The sequence below is a fragment of the Cnephaeus nilssonii genome (genome assembly GCF_951640355.1).
Source record: "Cnephaeus nilssonii genome assembly, chromosome: 3".
NCBI classification, from domain to species: domain Eukaryota; kingdom Metazoa; phylum Chordata; class Mammalia; order Chiroptera; family Vespertilionidae; genus Cnephaeus; species Cnephaeus nilssonii.
The window spans coordinates 41,869,088-41,886,918 of NC_137074.1; the positions used below are offsets into that span (position 1 = coordinate 41,869,088).

General features: G+C 44.5%; 2 protein-coding genes across 2 annotated transcripts; one reads left to right on the top strand and one right to left on the bottom strand.

Annotated features, from left to right (window-relative positions):
* Positions 1-3,303: 3,303 nt before the first annotated feature.
* LOC307097289 (5-hydroxytryptamine receptor 3C-like) lies at positions 3,304-9,272 on the top strand (the record flags this gene model as incomplete). Its single annotated transcript, XM_079767271.1, has 8 exons — positions 3,304-3,370; positions 5,102-5,268; positions 6,129-6,238; positions 6,509-6,678; positions 6,873-7,033; positions 8,311-8,515; positions 8,697-8,912; positions 9,043-9,272. The coding sequence occupies 8 exons, from the start codon at positions 3,304-3,306 to the stop codon at positions 9,270-9,272; spliced, it is 1,326 nt and encodes a 441-aa protein (XP_079623397.1).
* A 5,852-nt stretch (positions 9,273-15,124) lies between these two features.
* On the bottom strand, positions 15,125-15,487 carry LOC307095884 (small ribosomal subunit protein eS24-like; the record flags this gene model as incomplete). The annotated part of the gene is made up of 1 exon (XM_079765472.1): positions 15,125-15,487. One exon carries the CDS (start codon positions 15,485-15,487, stop codon positions 15,125-15,127), a length of 363 nt encoding a protein of 120 aa, XP_079621598.1.
* Positions 15,488-17,831: the final 2,344 nt, after the last annotated feature.

Here is a 17,831-nt window from a genome sequence, read left to right on the forward strand (position 1 = left end):
TTATCTATTTTTAAATTATTTATTTGTACATATGCAACTTGCATGCTATATTCTATCTGTAGTAAGTTTTAAGACAAAATTTTCAAACTTGTAGTAATTTTTTTTCCTTCTGGATTTATTCTATTTAACTAAAGCAATTCCCACCCCCCCCACCCCCCACCCACAAATAATCAATGGAGTACTAGTCCAGCAAGATATTCTGAGTTGCAGAAATTATCAAAGTCAACTAAGTGGAAAATTATGTATATGGTATTCAAGTCACATGAACAAATTTTAGATAAATACTCTGAGAAATAAAACCTATTTAGCTAGACCTAGCCAGTTTGGTTCAGTGGATAGAACATCAGCCCATGACTAAAGGGTCCTGGGTTCGATTCTGGTCAAGGGATCATGCCTGGGTTGTGGGCTCGGTCCCCAGTTGGGGACGTGCAGGAGGCAGCCGATCAATGATTCTCTCTCATCATTGATGTTTCTATCTCTCTCTCTGAAATCAATAAAAATATATATATTTTAAAAATCAATGGAAAAAAATATCCTCTGGTGAGGATTAATCAAAAAAATAAAAACCAAAAGCACACACACAAAAAACCCTATTCAGCCTTGTTTAATTCAGTATTTCTCAGACTTATTTGAATGTGAAATAACAAAGGGAAAGGAACTCCAGCTGTGAAAAGCAGAGGGATGAACCTTATCAGTACCTACTTGAGTGAGGCTGAGTGAAAAGGGCTCATAGGAACAGGGTGGCTTCAGTCAACCCAGACAGCTTAAGTCCAGAAGATTCCATTCCGGCTGAAGTGACCCAAGCAATCTCAGGTGAGCCAGGGTAACAGTAACTATTACTGCCATTATTTCTGCTTCAATTTGTTAATTGCTCAGGATGGAAAGGCACTATACATACATTATCTCTAACCACATAAAACTCCTGCAAGATAGGTTTCATCCGATTTTTTTAAATTTGTATTTATTTATTTATTTTTAACAATTACTTTTTTATTATTATTATTGATTTCAGAGAGGAAGGAGGAGGGAGAGAGAGAGATAAAAACATCAATGATGAGAGAAAATCATCGATCAGCTGCCTCCTTCATGCCCCACACTGAGGATGAAGCCGCAACCGTGACCTCCTGGTTCATAGGTCAACGCTCAACCACCGAGCCATGCTGGCCGGACCATCCTCCAAATTTTAGAGATAAGGAATCTGAGGCTGAGAGAAAGTGAAATTATTCCAGCAGAAACAGGATTTGGTCTTAGACCCATCTTACTGCACCTTACCGGCTCAGTCTAAAGCTTCTTAAAAAAAAAAATATATATATATATATATATATATATATATATATATATATATATATATATTTTATTGATTTTTTTACAGAGAGGAAGAGAGAGGGACAGAGAGTTAGAAACATCGATGAAAGAGAAACATCGATCAGCTGCCTCCTGCACACCCCCTACTGGGGATGTGCCTGTAACCAAGGTACATGCCCTTGACCGGAATCGAACCTGGGACCTTTCAGTCCGCAGGCCGACGCTCTATCCACTGAGCCAAACCGGTTTCGGCTAAAGCTTCTTTATTGACTCAACTGCTCTCCCTTTGTTCTCAAAGCCACTGATTACCCTCTCTGGAGTCTTCCCTAACAGAAATAATTCTAGAGAAAACAGGTTAAACCATTGCTTATTTTGGCCCACTTAACTATACCATGTCTGGTTTCCTCTATGAACCAAATATTTGCACACTCTAAATCTGATGAGACCTCTGATCACTTAGGCATGAAATGGTATTTTGAAATTACTTCTCAAGGCCCTTTAAGAATCACACAAGCCCGGCCAGTGTGGCTCAGTGATTGAGCATCAACCTATGAACTAGGAGGTCACAGTTCGATTCCTGGTCAGGACACATGCCCAGGTTGTGGGTTTGATCCCCACTGTGGGGCTTGCAGGAGGCAGCCAATCAATGATTCTCTCTCAACATTGATGTTTCTATCTCTCTCTTCCTCAATAAAATCAATCAAAAAATATTTTTTGTTCTAAAGCATCACACAAGAAAATCAATCTTAACCCTTTGCACTCGCTTGCTTTTTTCTCGATTCATTTATTCTAATGCTAACCGTGTCGAGTCACACTCGACATCTGAGTGCAAAAGGTTAATAGTCAAAACCAACTCAAACACCTATAGAGGCCAAGCAGATAACATAAATGAGGGGAGCTGGTCAGGAATAAGACAACAGTTGGTGACAAACTGATTGCTCCACCAAAGGGCTTAACCGTTTCTTATCTTTGGCACATTGTTATCAAGCAGAAACGTGAGCCCAGTATTGTATTTTTCAAATGAATCTGGAAACACAGTTTTTATGTGAAGTCTCCCAATTCCAAAATGTTGATAACTAATTTCTTTTTTAAAAATATTTTTTTTTATTGATTTCAGAGAGGAAGGGAAAGAGAGAGAGAGATGGAAACATCAATGATGAGAATTATTGATCAGCTGCCTCCTGCATGCCCCCTACTGGGGATCAAGCCTGCAACCCAGGCATGTGCCCTGACTGGGAATTAAACCTCGACCTCCTGGTTCACAGCTCGACACTCAACCACTGAGCCACGCTGGCGGGGCGGCAACTAATTTTTTTAAAACTTTGGCACTGCCCATAACAACATAAACTTGCAGGCTGTTGACCTTAAAAGACCAGAGACCACACCTAGAGCCCTAGCTTTATAACCTCATAAGTCAACTTCTACTAAAAACAATATTACTTCTGCCACCTCCCCTCTATCCCACTAATCACTCCCTCCATCCAGTAGACCTGGGTCCACATTGCTTTTGATACACTCAAAAAAATCATAAGTTAAGACCTATCAGTACTGAAGTCATGTTTAAAACCTTAGTCTAAAGTTGGTTATAAAAAAAAGGACACCCCATTTTTTAAAAAAGATGGCAAGAGGGTTACAATAAGTGCATGTGTCACTTGAAGACAATGGCAGTCATTGCGTTACTGCTGTAGGGTGCCTTGTATGCCAAAGTGACTCCACAGTATGAGGAAGTCATTGGCACTGCTCCAGGGACCAAATATTTTTGCTTCCTCCTCTCCAAACTGATTTTCCAGATTAATTTTGGAGACTAGATTCAGGTCCAATTAGGTCACAGGGTGGGTAGTCCTCCATGACATTCTTTTCGCACTAGGGGTGCTTGTTAGAGGGGTGGCTAATGCCACCCGACACCTCTATTATTCAAAGCTAGGGCTCTAGGTGTGGCCTCTGGTCTTTTAAGGTCCACATCACCACTGTCTCCAGAGAAGAGCTAAGGAGAGGAGGATGGAAAGAGGTTGGCTCCATGGGGAGGGATTCCTCCTCTGCCTCATTCTCCACCTGCTGCTTCAAGGTAAGATGGGACAAGAGCAAAGCAGACATATAACTTTTGGGGAACAGAGAAACCAGGCTAATTCTTGTTATTCCTAGGCAGTCAATGATTGGATATTCATTTTGGTAAAAACAGGAAATTATAACACTGACAGCTTTGTACCTCTTTCTAGGATCCTAACAGTTAGCTCACCCTTCTCTGTGGTTACTTCATCACTCTCCTGCTTTGATTGGCCTCTTCTTCCCTGTGTCTTTCTCTTTCCAAGCGTATAATCCATTCCCATGGTTTCTGAATATCAGGTAATGTTAAGAGGAAAATTCCTTTTTAGCTATCTTGAAACAAATGAACTGGAACAGGAAGGAAGCTAAGGGAAAGAATGTGGATAAGACGTCATGAAGAGGAAAACTTTTCCAGTATAATTTTTTCCAGTCTAGAGTATTTTTTTCTGTTCATTATTGAAAATGAACAACCAGGAAGAGTACAGAGACAAATAAATATAGATGTTACCACATCATTCTCTGTTTCTACTCCACAAAATATGACTAGAAAGGGGTTGGGTTTAAGATTGGTATCAAGGAACTCTCTTTAATGTAGTCTCAGCCCAGGCAGTGTGGCTCAGTGGTTGAGCATTGACCTTTAAAACTGGAGGTCATGGTCTGATTCCCCGTCAGGGTCCATTCCCTGGGTTGCAGGCGCAATCCCCAGTGTGGGGAGTGCAGGAGGCAGCCAATCAATGATTCTCTCTCATCATTGATGTTTCTATCTCTTTCTTCCTCTTCCTTCCTCTCTGAAATCAATAAAAAATATATATATATATTAAAAAGATAGTCTCAGTGGTGCCCTGGCCGGTGTTGCTCAGTGATTAGAGTGACGGTCCTCACACCAAAGGGTCTTGGGTTCAATCCTCAGTCAAGGGCACATACCTGGGTTGCAGATTCAATCCCCGGTGCTGTAAGCAACCAATCAATGTGTCTCTCTCAAATAAATGTCTCTCTCTCTCTCTCTCTCTCTCTCTCTCTCTCTCTCTTCCTCTCTCTTTCTCTCCAAAAATCAATGGAAAAAATATCCTCAGGTGAGGATTAACAAAAAATAAAAAGGTAGTCTCAGTGGTGATGACTACTGAGTTTTAGAACAGAACAATCACAGCACATAGTAGAAACTCATTTAAATATTCATTAAATTGAAAAATTGGGTTCCTTCCTTAAGGTCCCGAATATCTCATACTACCTACCTGATGCCAACAGTGTGTAAGGCCATACCACCCTGAACGTGCCTTATCTCACACTACCTATCTGATTACTCCCCTCTTCATTAATTTATCATCATCTATACCTTAGTAATATAGTGAGAAAGAGAACTGTGGTTGCGAAATTTGTCACTGATATCACCCAGATGGCTCAAGGACAGAGATGAGCAATGGAAGGACATTGCCTGAAGGTGGAAAGGTTGGTGGTGAGATTGTTAAGAACATAACAGGACACTGAAAAGCAGTGGTCAGGGCTGAGTTTGCATGCACCTTTGGATAAGTTTTGCATGGAGACAGAATCAATGGAATTAAGGATGGAGCCCTGACTCAGCTCACCTCATCAACTTCCACCATTTGCCTACCAGCTCAGCCCATGTTCCCTGCTCAGGAAGGAGGAGCTCATATGCTTCTCCCATGCCTGCTATTTTCTCACTGTGCAGAAACACTCCCCAGGCCCCAGCCCTGGCCATGGAGACCCTCTCTCACAGAGTCTCTGCTCTCTACAGGAAGAGCCGACATTTTCACCATCAATTGCTCAGGGTTTGACCAGCATGGGGTGGATCCTGCTGCCTTCCAAGCAGTGTTTGACAGAAAGGCCTTTCGTCCAGTCATCAACTACAGCATCCCCACTCATGTCAACATCTCCTTCACCCTGTCTGCCATCCTGGAAGTGGTAAGTCCTGACCCAACACTGCAATAATCTAGTGGTAAGCTGTGGGTCTCCTGATTGGATTTTGTAAAATTAAGAGCTCATTCTATGGGTAGAGGAACATGAGAGGGAATGCTACAATATCACTGCAGGTAAAGTCTGTCCCTTTTTGGAATACTCCACAAGAAACATAATCCCAATGGCCTCATACTGCTTTTTTTCTCTTATGTTTCCCATGTGCCCTGGATTATTTGACCTACATTTCTCAGTGGCTTATGATTAAAAATCATGATTGCCACACAAAACAGCCTTGGAAATGAGTAAGAGGTAAGTGTTGGCATTGGACCTGACTTCATATATTTAACGATCCTGGATGAAAATTGTCTTTCCAGGATGCACAGCTTCAACTGATGACATCATTCCTGTGGCTAAATGTGGTACGATATTCTTAGTTTCCTCTTTACTATAGTACCTTCCTTTTTCTACTCCTCAGTCCAACTTTGCAGATTACAATGTATAAAGCTGAGAATACCCATGAATTAGAAAGTTCAAACAGAGCGAGACCAACAATGAAAACACAAAGCTTCCTGACTATTCTGCCAGTTTAGGAGGGAAGAGATGGGGCACAGGGAGAAGGTAGAATAAACCAAGGTCATGGAAGCCAATATTTAAATGGCTCCACCCAACGGAATCCAAAGCCAAGCTCAAGGTCTCCCTTGAAAGCTTTGAGAAAGAAGTGGAAGTAAGTAAGGCTGTTAGTGACATTGTGGCAGCTGTCACCAGAGAGGGGGTGGGAAAGTGAAAAAAGGAATGTAAAGTGCAGGAGATAGAGCAGGACTAAAACTAGTTCCCAACCCTTTTGCACATGTCGTGGTTTCCTTTAGATCTGGTACAATCCATTCATCAGGTGGAACCCAGAGGAATGTGGGGGCATCAGTAAACTCAGCATAGCAACTGAGAACCTGTGGCTTCCAGATATCTTCATCAATGAGTTGTGAGTACAAGGGATGAAAAAGGCAAGAAGGAAACCATATCTCCAGAGAGGAGCATAATGTAGTCCATAGGGGCCACACAAAGCCTCAATTTAGAAAGGAGCAGAATCTGAACTGAGGAACTTACAAAATCCCCAGAACATGGAGATAGGTAGAAGGGGGAAACCAGACAGGTGGGGCTGGAGCACAGGAATGAGGGGACCTGACAGAGAAAGAAGGCCAAGTCTAATGGGGAATCGCAGCCCCCACCTCCTCATCTTTCTCATGTACAGCATGGATGTGGATCAAACACCTAGAGGGCTCATGGCTTATGTCACCAGTGAAGGGCAAATCAGATATGATAAGCCAATGAAGGTGACCAGCATCTGTAACCTGGACATTTTCTATTTCCCCTTCGATGAACAAAACTGCACACTCAGCTTCACCTCTTTCTTGTACACGGGTGAGTGAGGCTCGTATACAGTAGTCTGTTGAGAGGCAGAGAAAGGGTTTTGGAAGAGGAGAGAACAGAAATCTGGGAACAGTGAGGGAATCTCACTGAAAGTGATGTGGAAGCTAAGTGGCAAGAAATCCAACAGTCTGGGCAAGGAGGTGGGGAGCATTTGGGGAGGCTGAGTTGTCTGGATCTCTTTGCAGTGGAGAACATGGTCCTGGGCATGGAGAAGGAAGTGCAAGAGATTTCTAACATATCACAGAACCTCATTCAGAACAAGGGGGAGTGGATACTTCTGGATATCCACCAGAGTACGACGAAGATGACTGTGGACAACAGCCAGTACGACCAAATCACTTTCTATGTGAGCTCAGGGGCCCTGGTTGTGATCTTCTCCTAAGATGCATAGCTTATGTCCCTCACTAGAGCATAAGCTCTCCCACTAGAAAATAAGCTATATAAGGGCAGAGATTTTTATCACTTTTTTCACTGATAAATCTCCAGTACCTAGCACAGTGTCTAGCACTCAGTAAATATTGATGGAATAAATCCTCCCTGACAAAGAAACAAAGCTCTATGGCAGTGATTACAGTGAGAGTGAGCGTCCCAACCCTAGGGACATCAGAACTTTTTGGAGGGCTGGAATTTTTATGTTCACCTTTTTAAAGAGATGGTAGAAGACACAGGCAACAGTTTGGTGATTACCAGAGGGAAAGTGGGGAGGGGAGGTAAAAGAGAGTAAAGGGGGGGGATAAATGGTGATGAAAGGAGACTTGACTTGGGGTGGCGAACAACCAATACCATACACAGATGATGTATTGTAGAATTGTACACCTGAAACCTATATAATTATATTAACCAATGTCACACCAATAAATTCAATAATTTTTTTTAAAAAAATAAAAAGAGATGGTGGGAAAGTTATGAAACACTGTCTTGGGGATATTATGATTCCAAATCCTAGTGACCCCAAAATATCTGCCACTGTCTTGCTTTCCCTCCCATTGGTCTTAAATTCTTCTAGCAAATTCACTAGATATTAGACCTTGATGAGGAGAGCAAGCAGAAATACAAGGATAAAATGCACATGATAATCTAAGAATCTGGTCCCTCAATCTTGCTAAGAGCACATTGGTAGGGATAAAAATGTAAGTGGAAAAAGTTGACACTTTGAGCCAAGAAGGAATGAGATATGTTTCAGTAGTAAGCAGCATGGAAAAATCAAACCCTCGGAAGGCAGACTGTGGTGATTAAGATGACTTTGTTGAAGAGACAGGACAGTGAATGTGACTTTTCCTTACTAGACAGTTTGCTCTGGGACAAATCTCAACTCTTTTTTTAAAAAAACAAAAAACACACATGTTTTTATTCATTTTCAAAGAGAGAGGAAGGGAGAGAGAGAGAGAGATAGAAACCTCAATGATGAGAGAGAATCATTGATCAGCTGTCTCCTGTACTGGGGATCGAGCCTGCAACCCAGGCATGTGCCCTGACTGGGAATTGAACTGTGACCTCCTGATTGATGGGTTCACGCTCAACCACTGAGCCACACCGACCAGGCCAAATCTCAACTCTTGCTCTTAACTTGCTCAGCAGCCTCCCAACCTACTCTTCACTTGCCCCCTCTCTCCTCCCCACCAGGTGGCCATCAGGCGCAGGCCCTTCCTCTATATCATAAACCTTCTGGTGCCCAGTAGCTTTCTGATGGTCATTGATGCCCTCAGCTTCTTCCTGCCTGCAGAAAGCGAGAACCGTGCCCCATTCAAGATGACCCTTCTGCTGGGCTACAATGTCTTCCTGCTCATGATGAATGACTTACTCCCGGACACTGGCACCCCCCTCATCAGTATGGCCCCTTCCTCTTTCAGGAGAATAAAAGCAAGGTTGGGGGAACGAGGTGGGGAGAGAGACTAGTGGAACCAGTTCAGCGTGAAAAGGAATCTTTAAAAAGGGTACTTTAAGAATATAGGAAACAAGAAGTCCTGGGACTTGCCACTGGCCCTCACATAGGCTTGCCTTCCCTCCAGGTGTCTACTTTGCCCTGTGTCTCTCCCTAATGGTGCTCAGCCTGCTGGAGACCGTTTTCATCACCTACCTACTGCACCTGGTCACCACCCAGCCCCCACCCATGCCCCGGTGGCTCTATTCTCTGCTTCTGCACTGCACCAGCCCAAGGGAACGCTGTCTCACTGCACCCCAGAAGGGAAACAAGGGCCTGCGTCTCACTCCCATCCAACTGCCTGGTAATGAAGTCAGCACTGCCCTCACTTCCTCTTGCAACACCTCTACTTCTCTGCTCTTGCCTCCTTCCCTGTTCCTCTCCATCCTCAAATGACCTTTGCAGCCCATGTCTGGGTCTCTGTCTCTCCTTAGGTCTGAAGGAGCCCATGGAGTTGGTGGGGAAGGTGCCAGGTCCCCGAGAGGCAGAGTTAAATGGGCTCCGTGAGTCAACAAGGACCCGACAGGAAGATGAGGCTCAAAAGCAGCACTTGGTCAGCCTGTGGGTGCAGTTTAGCTACATGATGGACGCCCTGCTGTTCCGCCTCTACCTGCTCTTCATGGTCACCTCCATCATCACGGTCATGGTCCTCTGGAGCACCTAGGCAGATGCCCATCTGCAAGCTCCAGCCTGGAGCTTCTCTTGCTTCTGGACACCAGCGAGGCTCTCAGGCCCATCCAAATCCCAGCCTCACCTTATTTTTAATCTAGTCCTTCTGTGCAGTCAGGCCAGACCTGGGTGGTTTCCTATACCCTCCCAGAGTTGGGTCCTTTCTCCTGCACGCCATCAACCCCCCTCAGCCTTCCCATAAGTCTTGCCTACCTGACTCCTCAGGAATACTTCGTTGATTGAATCACCCCAATAAACCTCTTTGCAGAAAGCACTGGTTCTTCCCTGAATTATATTATAGTATAAAAAAAATCTTGGGATTAAGAGTCTTCTTGAAGAAACTTCTCATTACAAAAATAGTGTTTTTCTTCTCTCTCTCTCTCTCTCTCTCTCTCTCTCTCTCTCTCTCTCTTTCTCTCCTATATCAGACAACATATGGAAGTAGAAGAAGGGAGAGAAGAGACCAAATTTATTACAATGAATTATAATAGAAGAGGAATTAACCTCCTAAATCCATTTATCCTGGATTTAAACTTCAGAAATTAATAATGTGCTAGAACCAGGCATCTCTTGCTTGAAGTGAGAAGCCTTTTGTCACAACCTGACATATGAGTCATTCATCATTAAGCACTTAGAGTGCTAACATAATCCCAAATTAACGTTAACTGTGCTGCAATGAGTTGATCTGCCCTTAATCATGCTGAAAAAAAAAAAAAAAAAAAAAGAACATTAGGCCAAGAAAAGCACATTTGAAAATGGCATCTGCTTTATTTGGGAGTTACGCAAATGAGCTGGAAAATTTCCCTACCTAGCACTTGCCTTATGATTTTGAGAGTTTTTGTGTATTGGCCATCTCTCCCACTAGCTGCCTGGGAAAGTAGAGACCCCACTGTGTCGCTGTACATGAGAGCTGTGGCATGATTTGATGGACACCCCAGGTTCAGAAAAGGACAGATTTGAGAGCAACTTAATTACAACTCAAACATGATCTTTTCTTTCTACAACCATTTCTTGTCCTTTCTTTCGTTTATTCTATTCTCTATCTGAAGCCTAAATTTCCCAGGTCACAACCAGCTAGGAGTAAAAAGAGAGTCATAATATTGTTCACTAAACAGTGTTTTCCTGGCTCCTCCTCTTCACTATTCTTCCTCAAACGCCTTGGGCTCCCTCCAGTCACCGTAGATGACCAGAAGTGGCAAGGATGCCTACGTCCACTAGAAGTGCTGTTGTGGTGGTGTGGGCCTATGGTCCTACCCCAGTGTTCTCTGCAGGAGCCTCTGCCCTCCCCAGCCCAAGCCACTAGAGGGCTGAATCCTGTAGTGCAGATATTCCCAGCTGGATGCTGAGTTGCCAGGAACAGCTGTTACTTGCTCTTGCCTTGCAGTCCCCTCCTGCAGGCAGAAGTCCATGGGAATTGGAGTATGGAGGCAGAAATACTCTGCTGTATTCCAAATCGCTCCTTTCACTCAAGCTCCTGGTCTTCCCTTAAACTTGTATCCCTTAATTCCCCCTTTTCCCCTCTCTGCATTGTTTTTCCAAGAAGGTGTTTGGCTCCTCAGTTTCCAGAACCTTGTCAAGTATTCCCCTGACCATCACCAGTCCTCCAGGCATGACCAAGGCCCAGTGCATACAATCTAGGCTCAAATCAGGAGTCTTGACATTCACCTACATAAATTAGTCTACCTGTGATTATTTTGGCACTTCCTCAACTCATAGCTTTCTACAAAGTGGGCCTTTAGAAAGGACGCAGTATAGTAATACTAGTCACCAACATTTATTAAGTTATTAATATGTGGCATTTAATCCTTACAGTTACCCTATGAAATGAGTACTACAGATCCACAAACCCTTAGAGCCAAATGTTTTGGAGTTCAAATACTTTCAGATTTTAAAAAGGTAACAACTGTGCATGTGCTGTATATCCCAAACACCCAAGTAGGATATGGTACAGCATCCTATAATCCAACATTAATATTTCTGCAGTGAAGGGGCGGGCTGGTGTGCCTCAGTGGTTGAGTTTTAACCTATGAACCCGGAGGTCACGGTTCTATTCCGTTAGGGCATATGCCCGAGTTGTGGGCTCCATCCCCAGTAGGAGGCGAGTAAGAGGCAGCCAATCAATGATTTTCTCTCATCATTGATGTTTTTCTCTCTCTTCCTCTCCCTCTCCCTCTCCCTTCCTCTCTAATTGATGTTTCTCTCTCTCGCCTTCTCCCTCTCCCTTCCTCTCTAAAATCAATAAAAACATATTTTAAAAAAATATCCTTGGGTGAGGATTAACAAAACAACAACAACAAAAATCATTGGCAAAAGACCTGAATAGACATTTCTCCAAAGAGGACATACAATTGGTCAAGAGACATATGAAAACATGCTCAAAGTCTCTAATCATTGAAGAAATGCAAATTAAAACCACAATGAGATACCACCTCACACCTGTCAGAATGGCTATCATTTTAAAAATCAACAAACAACACATGCTGGCAAGGATGTGGAGAAAAGGGAACACTAGTTCATTGCTGGTGGGAATGCAGACTGGTGCAGCCACTATGGAAAACAGTATGGAGTTTCCTCAAAAAATTAAAAATGGAACTCCCATTTGACCCAGTGATCCCACTTCTGGGAGTATATCCTAAAAACTCCAAAACACCAATCAGAAAGAATATATGCACCCCTATGTTCATAGCAGCATTATTTATGATAGCTAATATTGGAAACAGACCAGGTGCCCATCAGTAGATGAATGTATAAAAAAGCTGTGGAACATTTACACTATGGAATACTATGCAGCTGTAAAAAAAAAAGAGGGTTCTCTTACCCTTTGGGACAGCATGGATGGACCTGGAAAATATTATATTAAGTGAAATAAGCCAAACTGAGAAAGACAAATATCACATGACCTCACTTATTTGTGGAATCTAGTGAACAAAATCAATTGTCCAACAAAATAAGACATTAGGGCATGACGCATGGAGGCATGGAACAGACTGACATACCTTGATGTGAGGTTGAGGGGATGAGAAGAGATAAACCACAAAACTTATATACTTATATGCATAGCCCACAGACCTGGGGGCAGGTATGGACTGGGAGGAGGGGGAAAGGGGGGGGGGAATGGGAGGTATCTGTAATACTACCAACAATAAAATATTTTTTTATTAATTTCAAAGAAGAAGGGAGAGGGAGAGAGAGATAGAAATATCAACGATGAGAGAGAATCACTGATTGGCTGCCTCCTGCATGCCCCACACTAGGGATTGAGCCCGAAACCCAAGCATGTGCCCTGACCGGGAATTGAACTGTGACCTCCTGGTTCATAGGTCGATGCTCAACCACTGGGCTACGCTGGCTGGGCAGCAATAAAATATTTCTTATAAATCACTGGTAAGTGTACAGAAACTAGAAAGCCAAATGTGACACACTAAAGAACATCTATTTATCATGCAGGCTGTCACCTAAAGAGCAAAATTGACTTCTAGGTGGGAGGTAATAGACATAAAGAATTACAGACTTTATAGTTCAATCCTCTCATTTTTTTAGATGAGAAAAATGAAGTGGAGAAAAGTAAAATGACAAATAATGGGTTGCCATACTTAAAGAGAATCTGGGATCAGAGGTTGGGACTGTCAACATGGCAGCCACAGATGAGTGCTTGTCTATGGGACTCTTTTCCCAGGTGCCTTTCAAGAGTTTCATGACCCTCCGTCTCTCCTGCTTCAGGCACCATAGCCAGTCTGACCTCAACTATTACCCCATCCTGCAGGACGTTTTGGCTGCCTCCTGGGCTCCTAACTCCTGAGCCCTGGCCAACAGTATCTGCATGTGATTGCCATCCATTTGGGCTGCAAAACAATGACTCTCACTTCCCCCATTCACCAACTAATTCTGCCCTTGCCACTTTACAACCTGATTCCCCAGGGTCTCAGATGAATGGAGCCACCAGAAGGCCATGCATTGTGATCCCTCCCCCTGGCCCCACTACCACCTTAGAATAAGCTAAAGAGAAAGTTGTTCCTGTCTGTGACTTGCAAAAGTATAGCTCCTGTCCCCACTGTTTAACTTTGGGTTCAGGTATTGTCTAGGCCTGGGGATTTCATTGGGAAACCTGAGGGTCTACTGATTCAGTCCATCAGACTTCCCAGCTATAGAGTAATGAAAAGAGCAAGGAAAGAGCAATGGAATCAGATTGACCTGGGTTTGAATCTGGATTCTACCAATTCCCACATGCGTGGACATTGAGCAAGATTACTTGACCTCTTTGTACCTGTTTCCTAATCTGCAAAATGGGAGTAATAGTGCTGACCTCTCAAAGCAGTTGTGAGGCTATGAGTACTATAAATAAAATGCCCCTAACATAGTATAGAGCACATGGCACAAGCTCAATAAATGGTAGCTCTGGTTAAGCTATTCTGAGCCTGCTTTTTACTGGAAACTTAGAGGGAGCAGACAGAAAGAAAATGCTGAGCCCTGGCTCCTGCCCTCTGGATCCTACCTGCTTCAGACTCCTGTGCTTCTGCCAGCCCCCACCTCCACCTACCCGCACCCAGGATGGAGGCCCACACCTCAGCCACACCGTGGGAACAACAAGTGACTTCTCTGATATGGCCTCAGGACTCCCCTGAGGTTCCCAACTACCTTTCTTACATCTGTCCAAGGTGGCTGTGTCTTTCCGCATCCATGGTGAACTGACAACCAGGTATTTGACATTTATTGACTGCACACCACTGTATGCCACACACTGAGGGAGGGTGGGGGTGGAACAAAATATGCTTTCTGCTCTCAGTGAAGTTACAGAGCAAGAGGGGAGGTGCACATGTAAAGAGATGTTTCCAATAGAAGGATCACAACAGATTTCAGCAGTGTGTGTGTGTGTGTGTGTGTGTGTGTGTGTGTGTGAGAGAGAGAGAGAGAGAGAGAGAGAGAGAGAGAGAGAGAGAGGTATTCACAGATGACTAGAAGCTTGAGTTGAGCTGAATCTTTAAGAATTTATTAGTGGAACAAGTGATCAATGGTAGAAGATATATTTTAGGTTGAGGGAACATGTAGGAGTAAAATCACATATTGAGTATTGGGGTGCTATGTAATACGCAGTGTTTTTCCATGTTAGTCCAAGGCCCATGAGCATTCGAATCAGCTGTGGATCTAGTTAAAAATGTAAATTCTTGATCACTACTGCCTGCAATTCTGATATGGGGTGAAGATTCTGATTTAGGGCCAAAGGGGTGAGGGTCAGATGTGTAAACTAATCCTTATACATTTTAAAGATAAGAACAATCCCTTTTTTCTTTTTTAAAGAACAATTCCTTTAGAATATAAAATCCAAGGCAAAAATGATTGAAAGAGCGGTGGGAGTTAAGTCACAAAGAGCCTTTTAGTCATGCAGAGGAGCTAGATTTCATCCTGTGGGCCAGTGGTTTTCTGAGTGTGGTCCAGGACATGGAGCCACAGCATCACCCAGAAATCGGTTGGAAATACAAATTTTCAGCCCAGGTGTTCTTAACATAACTCTAAAGACAATGGAAACCATGGAAAGATTTCAAACACAAGAAGGATACAGTCCCATCTGCATTTCAAACAAATCACACAGGCTGCACAGTAGAGGCTAATTTAGGAGAAGCCAGACTGGGAGTGAAATCACTAAGGAGGTGACCAGGTGTGAAGCCAGAGGGCGCTGATGGTACCACATAGTTTCTAGAGAGATTTTTTTTTTTTTTTCACATAAAAGTTTAGCTTATTAATCCTCTCATGAAAAATCTGCACAGTCACCACAGATAAAGTCACTGAAGAATCTTTACTCCTTCTGTTGTTCAATCTCCAGCTCACTTTTTGCAGCACCAACACTGGCCGTTACAGTCCCCTGACTTTCTTCATTCTGTTCTTGCATTCCTTTCTCTCTTTTCTTGAGGTCTTCTTCTTCTCATATAGGCCATGTCTTGCAAGTGTACGTTTGGGTTCATTTTTCTTTGCGTAATCCAAGGAATCATAAATCATGCCAAAGCCAGTGGTCTTGCCACCACCAAAGTGGGTTCTGAATCCAAACACAAAGATGACATCTCGTATGGTCTTATACATTTTGGCTGGTTTTTCCCGAATTTCTGTCTTGGGTACTGTTGCCTTCCCAGGGTGAAGGACATCAATGACCATTTGCTCCTGCTGAAGTAGTCTGTTGGTCATGAACTTCTTGGTCCGGATAGTTATTGTGTCATTCATGATGAAGGTTGATCTTCAAGCAGCCAGGGAGGAAAAGAGAGCCACTCTTCCTTGGCCAATCATATCAACGCGTACAGAACGAGAGATTCTTTACTTTGGCTTTCTACACTCCTGGGAAGGCTGGCTTATGCTGCACGAGGATGAAGGATATGCTTTCCCAGGTGGGGGTGCCTATTGCTGAGCTGCAACTGGAGTGAAGGAAACCCCAGGGGAAAACAAAGATTCCTAGGAAACCCCCACCCCCTAGGCTGATGGTATCCTCCAATACTAGTAGATCTAAGACTGCTCCCAAACATGAAGGACTCAGAAACCCAGCCGTGTTCTCAGCACTAACTCAAACCACTGCCGACTTCCCTTAACCCCTGAAGGCATGCCCAGTGCTCTGTGCCCAGCCTCTGGCCCCTCTGCAGCTCCGAGGTTCTTTCTGCTCAGACACCCTGGGTAGCCCTCAGCCAGAACAAGATGTGTGCCCTGGGCGAGGACAATACCCATCTGGTGCCTCCACAGGGCCTACGTAACTGAACAAGATGACACTTGCCCACCTCTCAGAGGGGAGCAAGCTCTCAAGCCTACTTCCACAGACCCTGCTGGCTGGCCTGGACGCTGGACCCCTGCCTCTGGATCTCAGACACCATAGCTCTGGGCCAGAGCAAAGGCGGTGCCGGCAGCCAGGGGAAGGAAGGCCCATTCTTGCACGAATCTTTGTGCATCAGGCCTCTAGTCCTATAATCATTTGGGATAAAGAAAGGTGTTAAATCCCTAGGAATCCAAGTTGCCAGTGGTCTCAACAGTGGGCAATTTTACCCCCAGCTGGACCTTTGGCAATATTTGCAGACATTATTAATGGTTGCAACTGGGATAGGGGGATGTTACTAGCATCTGGCGAGCCAGAGATGCTGCTAAACATTCTACAATCCTAGGACAGCACCCCAAACAAAGAATTATGCAGCCCAGATGTCAATAGTACCACGGATGGGAATCTCTGTCTGGGCAATCCCAGGCTCACAGGAGTCCTTAACTGGCCCCAGATTTGCCCAAGGAGGCAGTTAAAGTCCAAATTCAAAGCCTCTGTCTACAGCTGTCCCAGGTGAGTGCCTAAGAATCCTAGAGATATGTGAACCCAAGATGGAGACTCCTAAAATGCCCAGAGAAAGCAGGGAGTATGGAGGAAGTCCCTGGCCCTTGCACAATGACCCCCGAATCAGCTAAGAGTTTCTTCTTCTTTTTTTTTTTAATATATTTTATTGATTTTAGAGAGGAAGGGAGAGGGAGAGAGATATAGAAACATCAATGATGAGAGAGAATCATTGATTGGCTGCTTCCTGCACGCCCCCTACTGGGTATCGAGCCTGCAACCCAGGCATGTGCCCTTGGCAGAAATCGAACCTGGGACCTTTCAGTCCGCAGGCTGATGCTCTATCCATTGAGCCAAACCAGCTAGGGCCAGCTAAGAGTTTCTGAACCACCTCCTAATTCCAGGTCACCATGAAAGCCCACAGCTTGGCTTAGGACAGACATGTGCTTGGAGCTAAAATGGGAATTTTAGGGACTCCCCAGGATATTCCTGGGAATGTAGGGTAAAGCTATTCCTAATGGCCTTAGAAAATGATAACCCAGCTACTGAAGCCCTGTCTAAATATCAGAGAGCCGACTGGAGAAGGAAAGGAGGAGGCAGGCACACCCAGGAGGAATGTCCAAAGCACATTTGTAACAAGGAACTCTGTCCTGGGATGAACTCTGAGAGCAGGCTTTCCAAACAAGCATTCCAGGTGCTTAACTATTTGACTGAGACAGAGGGCTGGCCAGTGGGGAAGTACATCGTACATCCAAAGAACTCTGAAGGTAGAAAGAGACCCCATGTCCATGCGGAGACTTATATGGCTTGTTATACACTGTAAGCATTAGAAAACCTGCAACCCTGGTTATTTTAAGTACTACCATTTTTATTGCCTTACTTGAATATAGTCTCTCACTCATCATCTTAGATGTTTCTTATAAAAGACTAGAGGCCCGGTACATGAAAATTCATGCACTGGAGGGGGGGTCCCTCAGCTCGGCCTGACTCCTCTCACAGTCCGGGAGCCCTCAGGGGTGGGAGGCGACCCAGCGATCAGGGGAAGGCAATGCCCCCATCAAACCTCTGCTGCTGCCACTGCCAGCAGCGCAAGCTTTGGCCGGCCCCGGTTACCTGATCCTAGGGCGGCACTGGGCAGCTGGGCAGCCAACATCCGAGGCTTGCCTGCGCCTCGGGCTGGCCCTGGGCAGCTGGGGACTGAGGGCGGGTCCGGCCGCACCGTGTGCCTGCCGCCCCCCTGGCTGGGCTGAAAGGACTGTGGGACTCTGG